Source organism: Nansenia antarctica, assembly GCF_963989245.1.
Source record: "Nansenia antarctica genome assembly, chromosome: 6".
Lineage (NCBI taxonomy): Eukaryota > Metazoa > Chordata > Actinopteri > Argentiniformes > Microstomatidae > Nansenia > Nansenia antarctica.
Window position 1 is genome coordinate 51,339,307 of NC_137676.1, and position 19,189 is coordinate 51,358,495.

General features: G+C 43.1%; 1 protein-coding gene across 1 annotated transcript in view; it reads left to right on the top strand.

The window, feature by feature from the left end:
* sfrp2 (secreted frizzled-related protein 2) overlaps window positions 1-1,366 on the top strand; it is a gene marked incomplete at both ends in the record, with an annotated part of 1,832 nt that extends 466 nt beyond the window's left edge. The window contains 2 exons of the mRNA XM_080533669.1: window positions 775-855; window positions 1,059-1,366. Coding sequence (XP_080389795.1) covers window positions 775-855; window positions 1,059-1,366 — 389 coding nt within the window. The remainder of the gene's footprint in view (window positions 1-774; window positions 856-1,058) is intronic.
* Window positions 1,367-19,189: the final 17,823 nt, after the last annotated feature.

A 19,189-nucleotide genomic window follows, 5' to 3' on the forward strand; every position in this document is an offset into this window, starting at 1 on the left:
GTAACGGTGATGTCATTACAGCCATGCATTTTTTATTTTATTTTATAAATCACACATGTAACGTGTTTACCTGTAACATAATCTGAGTTACAGCTCTCAGCTGTATTATGGCACATTACAAAACAGTTTGATATTCAGTGTAGACGTGTTCATCTGATTAATTCATCATTCACATTCATGTAGTAGCTACATTATACTAGGATAATTATTGATATCAGCTGTGAACATGATTGCATCTTGACTTGTGCAGAATTCATGAACACAAGGCCACCACATACATAAACATATCATTTACAATGAGCCACAAAATACAAATGTTATTGGGCTATTTTGTGTAAATTGCTGCCCTTATTTACGTGTAGTCTGAGTTTATAGCACTGTTGTGCAGGACACTATAACAGCGTAGAGCTAGCCTGATCCCTGGGTTTGCCAGAAAGGATTTAGTTTAGTTTAGGTTTTGAGTCTAGTGGATCTCTCTCTTTACTCGGCTGGTGTGTAAACGGCAGGACGTTATGTCTGAGATCATCCTCAACACTAGAATGTGTGGAAGGATGACCTCAACACACAGTAGCAGACTATACCTACTCAGACCTGGGTCGAAATAGATTTGACACAGGTCTGGTGAGTTACACTTGCTCTTAATACCTGTATTACATGCTATTGCGCTTGATGTGATATCTGTATTATTTGTATTAGAATATAGATGTAACCTGCAGCCTTGTTATGTAATATGATGTGCTCTCTAACAGTATGTGTTCTTCATGTGTCGTGTAGTGCCCAGGGTGTGTGAAGCCTGCAAGGATAACGAAGAGAACGACAATGAAATAGTTGACAACCTGTGCAAGAACGACTTTGGTAAGTGCATTCTGAATATCCCAGGGGACAATCTTTGGGACATATTGACGCGCGCAATTCAAGTTCCACAATTGTAACCGAAACCTTCCCCTTGCTCTCTCCCTCCCTCCCTCACTCACTCACACTCTCCCTCCCTCCCTCCCTCCCTCTCTCTTTCTATCTCTCTCTCTCTATCTCTCTCTCCACCCCCCCATCCCCCCTAGCCCTTAAAATCAAAGTCAAGGAGATCTCCTACATCAACGGCGACACCAAGATCGTCCCGGAGACCAAGAGCAAGACCATCTACAAGCTGAATGGCGTGACGGAGCGCGACCTGCGCAAGACAGTCCTCTGGCTGAAGGACGGCCTGGCGTGCGTGTGCGACGAGATGAACGACATCAACGCCGCCTACCTGGTGATGGGCCAAAAGATGGAGGACGGTCACCTGGTCATCACCTCGCTCAAACGCTGGCAGAGAGGTCAGCGGGAGTTCAAGAGGATCTCCCGCAGCATCCGCAAGCTCCAGTGCTGATCTTGAGACCAGAGGAAACCCCCGGAAACCCCCGAAAGTTCTAACGTAGGGGTTCTGTTCCGTCATCGATACTAGGGTAGAGTGCGAGCGTAGAGGCAGCGGTACCAGCCATGCGTTGTTAAGTGGTATGCTAGTGTTGATGTCGGACCAGAGCCCTGAGATATCCCGATCCAACGACGATGCCAACAAATTAGTCTGTCTGTTGCCAGTGGCACAAGCGTGGCAGTTTTAGTATGTTTATGCGGCACTGCCCTGCAATTCAGCTGTGTGTATACAAGTGGTTGACACAGCCCTAATCCTCAATGTGCGATCAAGTAGAAATGATGGTATCACCACCTTTCTATCCTTCTTCCCCTAGGAGACTTTGCGAGCAACGTTTTTGTATCGTCAAACGCAAGTTTATGTAACGACCTTCATTTCTCATTAAACACATATTTCTGTTATGTTTATTATCCAGACTTGCTTCTGAGACCTGATACATTTAGTACATACCGTAAGGATAGGTTGTGGTGCCTTGTTTGCATGGTGTCCTGTTGCTCAAACGTATTCATTGAGATGATGATGTGAGACAATGTAAGGTGCTTTTAGTTTATTCTATTTTTGGAAACATTCTCCTTTTTCTCAAGCGAAATGAGAGATAGCTGGCTATATTCTCTGCCTGATAAATACTTTCAGACGTACCATTGCCTGTGTAAACCCAGCAACCCAGAAAAGTAGGCCTAGATCCAGATCATTCTTTACCAATGATGTAAGTGCACAAATCTGTTTTCCAGCTTTGTTGTCAATTGATCGATTGTGTCAACTTTTTGTATGTGAGCCTTAATACTGCACTGTCTTTCTTTTTTTACCACAATGATTTCATGAAATTCATAGTTCACAGTTCCTTTCACATTGATGAGCTAAGAAATGATTACCGTTCCACACGGTTGGTTCTGTGTTTAATACCTGTCTCTGTCAGACAGCCTTCTAGTTATACGTAGTTAACATGTCAGGATTGTATATTTGTGTGTTTGATCATGATTTGTAGTGGGTGAATGCAGTGTGTGTGTGTGCATGTGTGCGTGCGTACTGTAAAATATACCTTGATGCAGTACTCTGTAAATATCAGATACATTTTGTACATAGTTTTCAGAGACGGCAAAAGTCAAGATGTGTGTGAATTCAGAAATGGTGACATTTGTTGAAGATTGAAGCCTATATTTGAGTACCGTTAACCTGAAAATTCAAAAATAATTTCTACTAGTCACCTGCCACTGCATATTGATCCATACTCAATAAAGGAAACATTAAATCAAGGGTCCTTGAAATACTATGTTATTAAAGAATTGTGTTGTCTTTTTTTGTTGTCTTTTAACAAGAGTGAAAGTCTATTCACCAGTATGCAGTAGCATTCTGAGAGGGTAGTTGCCATCTGATAATACAAAGTGACAAGGCAAGGATCTTTCTGGAGACTATGTCTGTGCTCCAACCCACTGAATCATTGAAGTATCATTTTATTTCAGTCATTGCACTTGGATTTTAATAAAAGGTACGAAAATAAAACCAAAGTGTAATACAGAAGAATTGGAAACAATGTATCAGATGATGTGGCTTCACATCTAGAACGTTCTATCAGTTTTTGCATAAAATGGATAGACACAAACATAGTTACATAACTGTACTTTGGGAGCCACATCTCACCTCACAGGAATTGAACACCTAGCCTTGTTATTGCCAGGTTTGAGTCCCCAACCAACTGGGCTATTGACTCTTGACTGCTGTATATGTTGTTCTTACCTAGAAGTTTCGCATCATAACTAGTACTGGTGGACAAGTACTTTAAACTACAACTTTAAACAACCTCTCAGTGGAGTCGGTAACTAAACTATGTACAAGAGTATAAGTTGAAGTCTGGCTGAAGAGGAATTTGACTACCCCTCAACAAAAAACATCTCGGAATAACAGTTAAAACCTCATAGGAGCCAACGGACCCCCATGGGGATCCGAAGTGATATAAAGAGTTTACCTCGATCAATTCTCTTCATCGATATCACATTTTTTTCACAACTTTGCATGCTATACGATGCCACCATTTTTTTCCCGAGACGGTAAACACGGCCTAAGTCACATCCAGTTTTCTCCAACTGGAGAATGTGTCATGTCCGGTTTCAACGCCGAATTTCCATACCATTGGTCGGCCAACCCAAAAAAATCCCGAAAAAAGAAATCTGATACATGAGAAAGGTCAAAGGTCAAAGATGGTGCCAAAATATCTCCAAATGGCCTAAACATATAGGTGTCCGCCTAAACATACCTGTACTAAAACAGGTACAAAGTTGCATTTGCTCACATTACTAGCATCGACTTTGGCACAAGTACTAATAAGACCCTGGAGTACTGATTCCTAGATGATTTGGGCTTCGTTATCAGGTTTCCAAGGTGATATTCACTGTAAAAGCTGTTGTTTTTTTAGGCGGAGACTGAATTTGAGATGTTTTATAATGTTCTAGCTCTATTTGCTCTGACACAGTAACATAGATTTGGATTCTGACACTTCTACAGCCACCCCACAGGTGTTAGCTTTCATTTGATAACAATATCATTATGAAGGCCCTTGTGATTGTGGAGATATTCTATATTCACTGTGGGCATGTCATTTCGAGCAGAAAACCAGAAAAATTAGGTGGATAAGATCTGGTTAAGTACACCTACCATCTCAGTGGCCTTGCGGTTAGAGTGTCGTCTGCCCTGAGATTGGGAGGTTGTGAGTTTGATCCCTGGCCGAGTCATACCAAAGACTATAAAAATGGTACGCGAGACCTCCCTGCTTGGCACTCAACATTAAGAGGTTGAATTGGGGGTAAGACCCTGCGACATACCAGTGTCATGTCCAGGGGGTGTACTTGTACATCAAGCCGCCTCACGCTACTGAAACAGGAGATTCTCCTGCTCCTATGGGCCATTAGGCTCCAGAACCATCGGTTCTCAAGGCTACTTACACCTACAGAGCATGTCCCAGAGGGAAGGGTCTCAGGGGGTGCGTGGGATGAGATGACTTGCTCCTAAATGAAGGCGGTAAAGGGCTGTCATGGCAACAACTGGATCGGCGAGCACAAGACCAGAGAGGATGGAGGGGTTTCATCGAAGGCCTATGTTCCCTATAGGGAATCTAAAGTAAGTAAATGAATTCATTCTCCTTTTCTCAACGGTTAGGACCACGACTCCTCGCGTCCTCCGCGTGCTACAGAAAAGGAGTCGGAGAAGAAGAGGTTCCTCCCCTTCCATATTCTCCTCCAATGCGTTTTGAGGATGAATCGATAGGGACAAAAAAACAGCACTGAAGCAGGCGAGCTTTGAATTGCTTTATTTCAAAAGATGAATGAATTGAGAACAAATAACACTGATGATTTATGACAGTGGTGATTTCACCATTTAGCTGTGACTGAATCTAATATATCTGTCCAGTCCCAGTCGTCTTTTCTATTGAATTATTAGAATTATTGAATTGAATTATTGGCCAGCCATGTCATTTCCTAAGATCATAGTTTCCCTCTCTTTTTTTCCCTTTCTTCTCATCTTCCTCAGTAAGACCTAAACCTAACTGTTGCATCCACCCCTTTCACAGGCAGATGTCAGTGTGTAATGGAACTTGCCCAGGGACGAGGGATCAATGTCCTCTGTGGCTCAGCTGGTAGAGCATGGCGCTATCAATGCTTAGATTGTAGGTTTGATTCCCGCTGGGACCATATATACTGAAACATGTATGCACTCACTGCATTGTAAGTCGCTTTGGATAAAAGCATCAGCTAAATGGCATATGATTATTATATTACATGGCTCTGTGGGCAGTTTATAGAACCGACAGGCCATCTGCGTGCCGTAACGCAGCTCCAGAAACTTGGTTTGGAGTTTTAGAGACTTTGAGAGCAGGTGTTGAGGACACCACACCTTTGTGCTCTCTGATTAGCAAACATTGTTCACAGAGAGGCTCACCTCCTTTGCAGAGCTCTCTAATTGGAGACTCTCCTTTAGCAGGTTGATGTCCTCCAACCCTTTGACCCTGGTCCTGGATCTCTGGAGCTCGGCCTGCAGAGAGGGAGTGACATCTCGGGCATCTCCCCTGGCCAGGGGCTCCTCCAGGTCAGTGCAGCACTCCCTGTGTTCTGTTCACTCCCTGTGTTGTGTTGTGTTGTGTTCACTCCCTGTGTTGTGTTGTGCTGTGTTGTGTTCACTCCCTGTGCTGTGTTGTCTTCACTCCCTGTGTTGTGTTGTGTTGTGTTCACTCCCTGTGTTGTGTTGTGTTCACTCCCTGTGTTGTGTTCACTCCCTGTGTTGTGTTGTGTTGTGTTGTGTTCACTCCCTGTGTTGTGTTCACTCCCTGTGTTGTGTTGTGTTCACTCCCTGTGTTGTGTTGTGTTCACTCCCTGTGTTGTGTTGTGTTGTGTTCACTCCCTGTGTTGTGTTGTGTTCACTCCCTGTGTTGTGTTGTGTTGTGTTCACTCCCTGTGTTGTGTTGTGTTGTGTTCACTCCCTGTGTTGTGTTGTGTTCACTCCCTGTGTTGTGTTCACTCCCTGTGTTGTGTTGTGTTGTGTTCACTCCCTGTGTTGTGTTGTGTTCACTCCCTGTGTTGTGCTGTGTTGTGTTGTGTTCACTCCCTGTGTTGTGTTGTGTTGTGTTGTGTTCACTCCCTGTGTTGTGTTGTGTTCACTCCCTGTGTTGTGTTGTGTTGTGTTCACTCCCTGTGTTGTGTTGTGTTGTGTTGTGTTCACCCCCTGTGTTGTGTTGTGTTGTGTTCACTCCCTGGTGTTTCCCACAAGATTGACTATAGTTCAGATCTTATCTGGCTGGATTTTGAGTCTTGAAGGGGGAATCAGCCAGCTCGATCTGATCCTGGGTAGCAAAAAAGAATCGGGATCATTCTGATCCAGATTAAATGTTTTGACCAACTGGGCCCTGCAGGTCTATCAGCCAGTGGGTTATTGTCCTCTGCTGCCATCTTCTGGTCAGATTGAACTGAGACAACCTCTAGTCGTCCGGGTGCCATGTGGTTGAACCTTGTTTTGTCGGGTAAAGTTTTTTTCTCTACGCCGTTTCTTGTTGCTTGGGGGGACCAAAATACAGGAGGGTGCCCGGTCATATCCCTTGAGCATTTTCAGATATTAACCCCTTCATGCCCGAATACAATATCTTCCTATACTTTTTTGAAGGTCCCTAGATTCTGAGGTAGGTAAGATGAAAGCAGACCAAGAACAGCCTTATAAAAAAATAAAAAATATGCCAGTGTTAATTCTACAAGGCGGACCATTCTACCCAAGCATACAAAGAGCATTGGTGAGTAACGGCTTTAAAATACATTTTTTTAAAGGACTCCAATTGGGCTAAATAAGCAGCAGTCTGGAGTGTTGTCGATACATGAGCTTCTAGTTTCCAGACTCGTGTAAATAGCTCCATTCCTTGTGTGCAAACAATGGACAACAAACTGTAATCCATCATGTAATACAGTGAACAGTGAGTTTAAAACAAAAATAGTTTCTAATCAAGCTTTATTTTTTAACAGTTTAAGTACACCACTCTGATCATATTCCCTCCCTCAATGCTCCACAAGGAAGCAAAGAACGGTCATCAATGGCATAGAGCGTATGAAGTGAATCATTACTCAGTACCCGCTTCACGCTCAGAAGGGAATATCAGGTCTCATCCTCGTGGGTAGCGAGACCAAACACTTTAGAAACACATTTCACAAGTCAAGAACTATAGAAATGATCCCTGAAAGTATAGTCTTAATTAGTAACAGGGCGAGCGAGGGTACCGTATGTTGGGGCAATGGTTCTCACTGACGGTTTCTCGTTCCGATATAATATAGGTTGTCACTGGTCTGGACGCTAGGGGGCAGTGTCGAGCCGCGAGGAAGCAAAACCACGCATGCGTTACTTTGATCATCTAACTTAATTAATGTCAACTGTCCACTAATGGAAGTAGTGTTATTGTGTATCACTGTAATACTCTTGATGAATTACCTTTGCAGTTACCATCCTCTCTTTTTTGCATTTATTTTATTGTGAGTACATCGTATTGCATGAATGTTCAAATCAGGTGTTATGGACTGATTACAACAGAGTCAGACCACTGTAAAATCCAAGACTCATAGATACAATTTCAATGATCATAAATGTTACGGTGCATGGAGAGATTATAGGGGGCTGCTAGGTACATCATGTTAAAGATGCATAACACAGAACAAACAACAATATACCGGTAATAATAAAATATCTGTATATTTCATGTATTATAATATAATGGTATCACATAATACACGTCATGCTTGGAGGTTAACCCATTAGTAGTCTCACTTCTACTGTGAGTTGTGAATTAATTTTGCACATTTCATAGTACACCACTCTGATCATATTCCCACCCTCAATGCTCCACAAGGAAGCAAAGAACGGTCATCAATGGCAAAGAGCGTATGAGGTGTTTTTTATTGGTTTTTATAAAAACGCAACACCGTGTATACAATCAATTAATCAAACAATCAGACATTTAAGACATTACATTCAACAACAACCAACATTAAACTAACTAAAGTGCTCAGTGTTCAGTGTATTGTCCAGTGTAGTGTAATGTTCAGTGTTCAGTGTTCAGTGTCCAGGTTCCAGTGTCGGTAGGAGGCAGGGGTAAAAAACCTGTTCGCTGTGCATCCGGGAAAAAAATTCCCCTGCAGCCCTCTAGTTGTAGAGCGACTACTATCCAGTTTGCCCACCAGTGCAAAGCCGTGGCTCCCCCACCTCCCTCCCCCGAGGGACCCCACACACCCGACTCACCCGACCCGCCCCACCACCGGCGCATCCGGCCCAGCCCACCAGGCTCAGACTCCTGTAGCCCTTCACGAGGCTAGCCGGACCAGGCGCCCCAGCGGCGGAGCAGATCGAGCACGCAGGCCGACCGGAGGCCCCTGAGGAGAGGCCCAGAGAGCTCGGCGCATGGCAGGCAAGCAGAGGCGAAAAACCTGTACACAGCTTATCCAGGGAAAAAGCTCCCTGGCTCTTCTCAGCTTGTTCCGGGCTGGGGGTTGGGGGTTGGCGGGTAGGGGACTGGGCCTGTAGCTGGGGGCCTGGAGTTGGGGGGGGATGGCCCGGAACAGGGGGTTTGGGGTCGCTGAGTTGGAACCTGGGGTTGGTGCTGGGGTGACGTGGTGGTTCCCGCCGGTCTCTGCTCCTGGGTCTGGAAGCCTGGGTAGGTGTCAGAGCTGGATATGACATGTGCCTGAAAAGATACAGGAGTGAGAGAAGGGAGGTGTGCATGGTTTGTGTAGTGTGCATTTTGGTGTCAGGCGGGTGATCAGTACTTCCCTGTGACCCAGTGGTGTTGGTCATCCTGGTGCTGGTGGTGCTGGCAGAGACGGCTGGTTCGGCTGTGGGTTGTGTGTGGTGATATTCTGGTGAGGGTAGGAAGTGGGTCAGTGCTGTGTACATGTGTAGGTGGTGGAAGGTGCAGTAAACTTCCCTGTTGGTGTTGTGCGCTGCTCCTCTCCTGGTCCTTGTGATGGTGATACTGCTGACCAGGGCTTGTGCTGGAACGGTGGTGAAGGTGATAGTGCAGGAACTGGTGGTGTAGTGAGGTAGGCCCGGGGTGGGGGGGGGTTGGTCGATGCGGCGCGGCATGGGGGGGGGTTTAGAGGATGACGTCCTTCCATCTCTCCACCCCCCACACCGCTCTTGCTTGATCCGGGTTATTTTTAAAGTCAACAATAGCATGGTCCCTGAGGCAGAGGGTGATTCTCCTCCTCAGGGTTGTCAGGTGGACGCTCTGTTTCTGATAGACCCTGATGTTCCTCGTCTCCCAGAGTACCTGCTTGACGGCGCTGATGATCCTCCACTCTTGTTGTAGTTGGGGGGTTGTGCACCCCCCGGGAGGACCATACAGGATGTTCTCGCCCGTCAAGCGGGGCAGGGTCAGCAGGCTGTTTAGGGAGACAGAGGGAACAAACAGGGCCCAGACCCGCCTGGCCACGGGGCACTCACAGAACAGGTGGTTAATGTGTTCTGTGTCCGTGCATCCGTGGGGGCATTTCTCAGTCGTTGCGATGTGCCGCCTATGCAAGAATTCCCTAGTGGGGAGACAACCATGAGCAGCCATCCAGGCAATGTCTTTTTGTTTATTGTTAGTACATTTATGATTAATGTTTTTCCATACCTGTTTGGAGTCCACGGCTGTGCTGGCCTTGGGGTGAGTAATGGTTTCCTTCGACCTTATGAAGGTCATAATGTCTTTGTATTTCCATGAGGCCAGCCCAGCCGCGGACAATCCTGTCTTGAAGGCAAAGTCCCTCCATATCTTGTAGACTGGAGGGGGGTCCCAGCTGTAGGGCACAGTGTGATTTATTGATGCGGTCACCCTGAGTGTCCGGAGGATGGGTGTGGCATAGTATATTTCAAAGAACCTGGCTTTCCTATCATTGTTGTTGATGTTGTTGATGAGGTTGGAGAGTCCCTGTGCCCTAATGATGTTTAGGATGTCTGGGACCCCTTTCCCCCCATTCTCCACTGTTTTGTACAGGGTGGTGCGTTTTAGTTTTTCCATCTGGCTCCCCCAGACAAAGGTAAACATGATCCTTTCGATGGTTTTGGATACTGCTCTGTCTGGGGGAAACACCCTGCCCAGGTAAAGGAGAATGGGAAGAACAATCGCCTTCAGGACCAGGATCTTGCCTGTCATTGTGAGAGGCCGTGCACTCCACTCACAGATCTTCTTTTGGACCTGGCGGATGGTCTCCTTCCAGCTGACGGAGGCTCCTCCATCTTTCTGGTAGGTGATCCCCAGCAGCTTAATGTTTTCCGTCTTTACAGGGAAGGAGGTTGCCAGGTTCTCCTGCCAGTGCTGCGACAGAAACAGCTCACACTTACCCCTATTGATCAGGGCGCCAGTGGCTGCACAGTAGTCCTCCACCACTTTCGTTGCTGTGGAAATGGAGCGACTATCTGTGCCGACGATGGTAATGTCGTCCATGTACGCCACCACCTTGAGCCTCTCCCCCCGGGCCCCTGGTAGAGGGTAGCCCATGATGTTGGGGGAGCTCCTGATCTTCCGTAGGAACGGCTCCAGGTAGATGACGTACAGTAGAGGGGCCAAGGGGCATCCCTGCCGTACTCCAGCTTTGATGGGGAAGGGGTCTGTCAACTGGTTGTTGATCCGAACTCTGCTCGTGATGTTGTTGTAGCAGAGTTCGGTCCAGTTGAGCAGGTGCTGGGGGAAGTTCATGCCTCTCAGCACCCTCCGCAGGAAACCATGGCTAACCCTGTCAAAGGCCTTCTCCTGATCCAGGCTGAGAAGGCCTAAAGGGGACCTCCGCTCCTGGGAGTGCAGGATGAGGTCTCTCACCAGGAGCAGGTTGTCGTTGATGGACCTACCGGGGACGCTACAGGTTTGGTCAGGGGCTATAACTGAGGGGAGGAGGGTTTGAATACCTTACACCAGGAGGGTGTTGAAGGGTTTTGAATACCTTACACAGGAGGGTTTTGAATACCTTACACCACCACCAGATGGCAGGCTGAGACATCTTCTGCCCCTCACCACTACGTCTCCTAAAGACACCCGCTTTCCCCCCTACTGTATCCCTAAGAACGTCTATTGCCCCCCTTGTACTGTTTCTGTTTCTCCAGTGTAAAAAAAAAAAAGTTTTAGAAGAAGGTGATAGAAGGTTTTTCCTTAGTATTCAAATGTTTTGATTGTAAATCGCTTTGGAATAAGGCATCTGCTAAATGCCAAAATGTAAATGTAAAGCCCATTTAAGGGCAACAATTGTATCCCATAGGAGGTATTGTTGAATCGAAATAAGAACTATATTGCACTGCACAACTAGGCCCCCAAAAAAACACCATGGTGTATGCAAGATGAATGTCCGTATTGCAGTCGTCTACGGTGCTCTAGATTATGCTTTATTTTTTTTAACAGTTTAAGTACACCACTCTGATCATATTCCCACCCTCAATGCTCCACAAGGAAGCAAAGAACGGTCATCAATGGCAAAGAGCGTATGAAGTGAATCATTACTCAGTACCCGCTTCACGCTCAGAAGGGAATATCAGGTCTCATCCTCGTGGGTAGCGAGACCAAACACTTTAGAAACACATTTCACAAGTCAAGAACTATAGAAATGATCCCTGAAAGTATAGTCTTAACGAGTTCTACCAAGCGCGGGGGTTGCCTATCCGGGGACAACGTTTCCCAGTGACGGTTTCTCTCGCTGCCACCGTCAACTCAACACCCAGTTGTCTCATCACATGTCATACCGATTAAGTCCGCTTTTGGCTAAAACATCTATATTGTCATATATGTATATATATGGCTCTGTAGTCTATGAAGCATATCAACTCAATTTTCATGAATTGAAAATGACCGAATACGTCAATGGATGCATTTTCCGAGGTGATGCAGCGATGAGAATAACAACACATCAAATATAATATTGGTTCAAAGATATTCTGTGTATTGAAGAGCTGTATAATCATACAAATTAATTGTTATTAAATCCATACTTATTATCATAGTTACGGATATAAAATATTAATATTCAGGCAGTTTAAGCACAATTACCCACAATACTTTGCTGGTGATAACAGCCATACGCTGATGCTTCAGTTCAACTTTCATGTTACAAGTTACTTCATTTGTTTCTTCAATTAAAAAGGCCGTACTGAACATTGGTTTGACTATTAGAATACCTATTTATCCATTATGGTCTTAATAATAGCGCGCTTCGCTTGAGACAACTATGAAAACATGGAAAAACTACACGGGGAAAGGATAGATTAACGTACTGGTACGTCAGGGAGAAATGCCCTGACAGAATCACGACGTAACTCACTTGGTTCCGCTAGTAAACAACATAAATACAATGACTTTACTGTATGAAGGACCGCATCTTGTGCGAATGTAACATCTTTCTGGCTTGCTCACGACGCTGGCTTGCTAACCTATATTCGTTTGCCTTCGTCAACGTCAGTTGTCTCCGCCAAGTCCCTCCAAGAAGATGATTAAGATGACCAGAAACAAACTCTTTACAACACAAGGAGAAAGCAACGAGGATACAAAAGCACATCGTTCCAGATGTAACTACTGACAAAAAGCTATATCGCCATAGCTCGCTACACTCTTTGGCAGGTGTGTATTTATGTAATGCGTTCATTAGAGGTTAGGTTACACAACTTAGAAAAGTAGTAGGCTCTAAGATGTTATGTGTTCCGTCATACCTTTAGATGCCACTAGGTGGCAGCAACACTCTTTGAAAATGTAGCCAAGTCCCTCCAAGAAGATGATTAAGGCCCAATCCCCCCCAAAATTAAGGCTGATTTGTGCATGACAGTCCCGCATTTTGACATCTTTTTGACATCTTTTTTTGAGTAAAAAAGAAAATAGCATATGCAGGTTGTTCAGAAACAATTATTACCAAGTCCAGATTGCATCAAATCTAACATGGGAAATACATGCTTCTAAACAATTAATCAGTGTGTTAATGTTAATTCACACCAAGACAACTTTAATATTTTCTGAGCACAATACTGTACAAATTAGCAGGACATTATATAATTTTGACTATCATAACTTGGCTAGGTTAGGGGAGAGGAGGAGGGTGAGTGAGTGAATGAAACTTGTATTGCCCCTATGGGGAATTTGCTTTGCACAAGGAGCTTAGAACATCAAGAGACATCATCAAACATAACGTTAAACATACGCATCATAAAACATAATGAAAAACAACAAAAACACACCTAACCGGCCCAGTACAGCTCAGCTCAGCTCAGCTCTAACATGACTGGAGATGGACTGACTCCGCCTCCCCAGAAGGATTAGAGTGTCTTGAAGACCACAGTCAGACTAGACTAGTCTGGTCACGATTAGAACCTGTAGCTGTCGCACCAACTGAGGGGATGGCAGGTATGGAGGAACAAGTCTGTCAAAATTAACAATAGATATATAGATAAATTAATTAATTAAATAATTAATACACACAGTAATAAGGAAATAAATAAATACAATTTGAAATTAATTAATAAATAAATACACACAGTAATTATATATTTATTTATTCTTTTACACATTCATTTCTGTATATATTTATTTCCTGATGTATTTATTCCTCTATTCATTCCAGTGTGAATTTTGGCAGCTATTTTAGATTTAGTCTTAGTCTTGTCTTTAAATGAAAATGCATGTTAGTTTTAGTCACACATAGTCCATTTTATCCTTCTTAGTTTTAGTCTAGTTTTCGTCAACGAAAACTCATAACATTTTAGTCTAGTTTTCGTCAACGGAATTCATAACATTTTTGTCTAGTTTTAGTCACATTTAATACTCCATCTTATAGCGACATTTAACTCCTTTCCTTCCCTTCTTCCTGCGTTGTCTACAGCAGCATAATAGTCCAGTACCCGAGTTGTTTATTCAGTTCTACTTACTGCTTGAGTGTGTTGTTGACAATCGTTCATGTCCTTCAATAAACGTTTAGCTTTGTCATTTGATACACCGCCTACGACTCCCGTCTCTCGGCACTACAATATATATAATAAGTCTTACAGCAACATTTGATTTAACTGTTTATGTAATATTCTTACCATAGCTGGATATCTAGCTAGCCTCTCTCTCCCATCGATGCAATGCTGCTGTATTGTCCTCATTAAGGTTAGGGTTAGGTTTGTCCTGTTCTTCCCAGCTATTTTGAAGCCACATCGTTTCTCTTCAGCTGTTACGGTGCATTGTGTTTTATTTTCTGAGCGTTATAATTAAAGTGTGTCCATATATCTATTATTTTCTTTCTTCCAGTACCAAATACCAATACCGACTGCTTGCGCTTGAACTTCAGCCGTCATGTAGCCGTTTGCTTTTGGCGCACTTCTTGCATGAATGAGTGCGCACGCGCGCGTCTGGGCATGAATGAATGAGCGCGCAGAGGATGGATAGACCAGGCTACAACCAAGAATGCACTGCACTCGAAAAGATAATTCATAAAAAATGTGAATGTCCGTTAGTCCACCACAAACATTTTAGTCTCGTCTTAGTCTCGTCAACGAAAGTCAAAATAGTTTAGTCACAGTTTTTATTTTCAAAGATCAATTTCATCACGTCAACGTCAGGTCTTCGTCATGGGAAAAAAGTTCGTTAACGCATATTTTCGTCAACATTTTCGTTAACGCATATTTTTCGTCAACATTTTCGTTAACGAAATTAACACTGATTCATTCCCATGTAATTGATTTAGGTATTTATACATTTATTCTTTCTTTTATTCCCTCATTCACACATTTCAGTATATATTCTTTTCCACATAGCCTACCGTATTTTCCAGACTTATAAGTCTCTCCGGAGTATAAGTCACATCAGTCAAAAATGCGTCATGAAGAGGAAAAAAACATATATAAATCGCACTGGACTATAAATAGAATTTATTTAGAAACATTTTTCACAAAATCCAAGACCAAGAAAATACATTTAATCTGGAAAGGCAAGTTATTCAACTACACAATAGAACACAGAACAACAGGCTTAATAGGTGTCCGGTATATAACGTAACACATTAACAGTTATTCAGCTACACAATAGCATAAAGAACATACCTGGGAGGCTGAATAGACTAAATTAACATAACAAGACAGCGAGTCCAACAAGCAAGTTACCGGTAAGCAAGTTCACCAAGCTCCCGTTAATGTTTTAGGTAATTTATTCAGTAGTACAGGAGCAGCATATATATATATCACAAGCCCAGAGCGCCCTCTCGCGGCTGTAGACGGTAATGTTTACTCCTTGGTTCATGTCAGTCAGTATGAAATTATATATATTTTGATATATAGGTCGCACCTGACTAAAGGTCGCAGGACCTGCCAAACTATGAAATAAAGTGCGACTCATAGTCCGGAAAATACGGTACATTCTTTCCCCGATTATCAGATCTGTAAGCAAATATAGGGGCGTATCTTGCATGTTGTCCATGCCCCTACGCATTTTCATTGGTTGATACCGCGCGTGACGTGGTGAAAGCGATGCAGTCTTGTCTCAGTTACCACCACAGAAGGGAAGAGTGTCTATAGCCCCTTTCACACATAGCCCCCTGTAATTTCCATGGAATCCCAAGCTGACCGGGCATTTTCGCCGATCACACATGAGCCAAATGCCGGTAGATTCCTGTGTTGCCCCCTTTCACACATGTCGGCAATTCCCTGGTTGCGCGATCTACTTGAATCATTGCATGCATTCAACTGGAGGCAGAACTGGTGCCGGATGGGCGCGTGGACTGCCATATACATTTTGGGCATTTAGAAGACGCCTTATTCCAAAGCGACTTACAATCAATACATTTGAATACTAAGCAAGTGAATCATCAATCCACCAGTCGTAGCAGGAAGAGTAATCCAGCTCAGTCCCGGGGCCATTGATAGAAGGAAAAACCTTCTATCACCATCTTCTAAACCTAGGTATATATACAGTATATATATATATATATATATATATATATATATATATATACAGTATATAAACCCCTAAAAAAAAGTTTTGTTGATTATTCCTCCCCTTTAATAATACCAATTGGTATTGTATTTTATATCGTTGGAAAGCCTGATTAGTCACCTTTACAACGAGGTACAACTTGTAAGGATCATGCATTCGTGGAATGAGCAACACAGCTAAACGTGTGGGTAGCGGCCCAAAAATATTTGCCAAAATCCCCTATATTCTTCTGTTGGTATTCACTCTCGTTTTGAGTTGCTTGGTGGATTGGATGATTGCACTCTCCCACAGTAATAAGGAAAAAACAACACATATTGGCCATTTTTACACTTTATTAATTTTACATTGTCAGGGACCTCAGTAGTGTGTGGAAGATCCATACGCAGTCACAACAGCTTGGCACTACTCCTCATGCTGGTCACCAGCCTGGTCACACACTGCTGTGGGACGGCATCCCATTCCTCAACTAGGATTTGCCGCAAGTCAGCCAACATGGTTGCGTTGGTCACTCTGGCACGTACAGCAAGCTGATCCCACATGTGTTCAATTGGGTTGAGGTCTGGACTCACGGAAGGCCATTCCACCCTCTCCACTCCCAAATACTGGAGGTGCTCTGTGATGATCCTGGCTCTGTGGGGGCGAGCGTTGTCATCATGGAGGATGGAGTTAGGTCCCAGATTCTGGAGATATGGGATCGCCACTGGCCCCAGAATATCATTCCTGTCAATTAGGTGCCATTCAAGTACCAGTCACACACCTGTGACTGACATACATCTGCCAGCACTTGAAGCTCAAAACGAGAGTGAATACCAACAGAAGAATATTGCAGGGGATTTTGGCAAAAAATGTTGGGCCGCTACCCACACGTTTAGCTGTGCTACTCATTCCATGAATGTATGATCCTTACACCTTTACAAAGTACCTCATTGTAAATGTGACCAATCAGGCTTTCCAACGATATCAAATACAATACCAATTGGTATTATTAAAGGGGAGGAATAATCAACCAAAAAAGTGTTTCCGAACTTTTTTTGAGGGGTTTATATATATATATATCATTTATTTTAATTTTTTCTTGTAACTTCACAAACAATAGCAGCACCAAGTGCGCTCGCCAACTAAAGCACTTGATTACCGTTGATATAAACATACTATACTAGTCCATAAGCACAGTATGGGAGAACTTGGTGATAAGCATAATACGAGTTGACTCAATAGACATATGCGCTCTGCGCTGCGGGCTATGCGCGATGCAGGACAGCTGAGAGTAGACGGTGTGTGTGCACTGCGTTTCCCAGTGAGCAATTTTACGTTGATTAGACGTCTAAACAACGTCTAAATGGCCCGTAGACGTCTAGGCCAAATCGAGGCTAAATATAGGCCAAATTGGAAATTTAAAAAACGTCTATGTTTAGACGTTGAAATGCCGTTGAAACATAGACGTTGTTTCCCTTTCTATGTTTCAACGGCATTTCAACGTCTAAACATAGACGTTGTTTCAATTTCCAATTTAGCCTAAATTTAGCTTAATTATAACCTAGACATTGAAACACCGGTGTTTAAACGTCTAGGCTAAAACAAAGCCTAATGGAGGTGAAATTGAAACGACTGTTTCTATAGGCATTTCAACGGCAGACTATATATAGCTGTTGAAATGCAGTTTAAACAGACGTTTCAATTTCCAATTTCACATCAATTTAGCTTTGTTATAGCCTAGACGTTTAAACACTTAGTATAAGTAGACAAATACAATTTTCATGAGTAATAAGTAAATTATGACAAGGAAATATGAATAGGAACATGTATTTATTTAGGGAAATAGTAAATACGAAATATAAATAAGGAAATAAGAATATTAAATATTAAATATTAACAATGAAATAGGAACATTACATACAACATAATAGTATTTATTAACAGTTAGGGAGACAACATTTAGGTTGGGTTATTCTTTCTGTAGCCAGCACCGCCCGTTCTGCCTGGGGCCCGTTCTGCCTTGTCTAGCGTGTGCGGAGAACATAAACACAGTTGCACAAAAACGTATCTAACAAACGAGCGCTTGCTATAAACAGTTAGTCTACCACGTAGGTAGATAGTCAGCGCTGGATAATCACATTTTCACCACCTACCTGAAATTCAACTGTCGAGTCTATATAATTATTTCTCTTTCGGTAACCAGGTAACCAACTCCTCGCGCACTTCACTTCTTCAAACTGTCTGCCCTTGTCTCTCTGCTCAACTCGACCGGTCGATTTTTTAATTTAAACGTCTCGCCGAACAACCAATGAAATAGACAGAACATCTGAAATGGGTGGGACTTCCATATGAAACAGCCAATCGTGTTGCATAACGCATGGCTCCAAGCGGCATTTGATTTGATTAGATGATGCAGGTTGTTCATTGGGTGAACCGTGAAGCTGCAAAGCACTTGTCATGTTTACTCGATGTCATATGACAGGAGGGACATTTATTTAATTTAATTTTACGATTTCAATGTATCTACCGGTATATATATATTTATATGACACTCTTATAAATTGAAAGTGACCAATTACAAACATTGAAATTAACAATATTGTATTCATTACATTGGCAACGCTTCATGACCAATATGTGTCATGACAGGCACAGCCTTATTCAGTAAAGTCAGTAGGCTATTGTTGGACAAAATATTTGAAACAGACACTCAACTAAACATAATAAACCAACAAAGATAAGAAGGCTTTCTTAAGATATTATTTGAGGATATGATTTACTACTGGGGGGTATTCCAGTCACTTTAGGTAAAAAGTTAGTTTATGTGCAGTTGTGTAGTTCAAACTCCTCTTCAACTTGAACGGAACTCTCCACATTATAGTCAAGTCTGCAGGAAGGGCCCTCAGATTTAGAGATACCCCTATCCGAGGTAGAACAAATGACAACAATGATTTTTCTTATCTTTAGGGTCTCCCATTAATGAAATTGATTGTTGTCACATTTTATTTTGGGGGAAAATATGTTTTTTTGGTTGTTCTTTAGTTTTGTATTGGTCTAGTTGTTTTGACCTGTTATAGCCTACTGAATTTTAATGCATTTAAGATAAGTAGAAAATATGTTTAGACACAGACCGCATTTAGCTGGGTTAAAGGACAGCGATGTATAGACGCAATTTAAACCACCTCTTCTGCATGAATAACTATGCTAGACTACATGGAATCTCAGACTAAATGACGGTCTGGTACATATTTTGACAATCTACAGGCGTTTAGGGTATTAATTTAAACTCAACGTGCTGCTAGACTAAAACAGGTTTAGACACAGACCGCATTTATCTGGGTTAAAGGACAGCGATGTATAGACGCAAT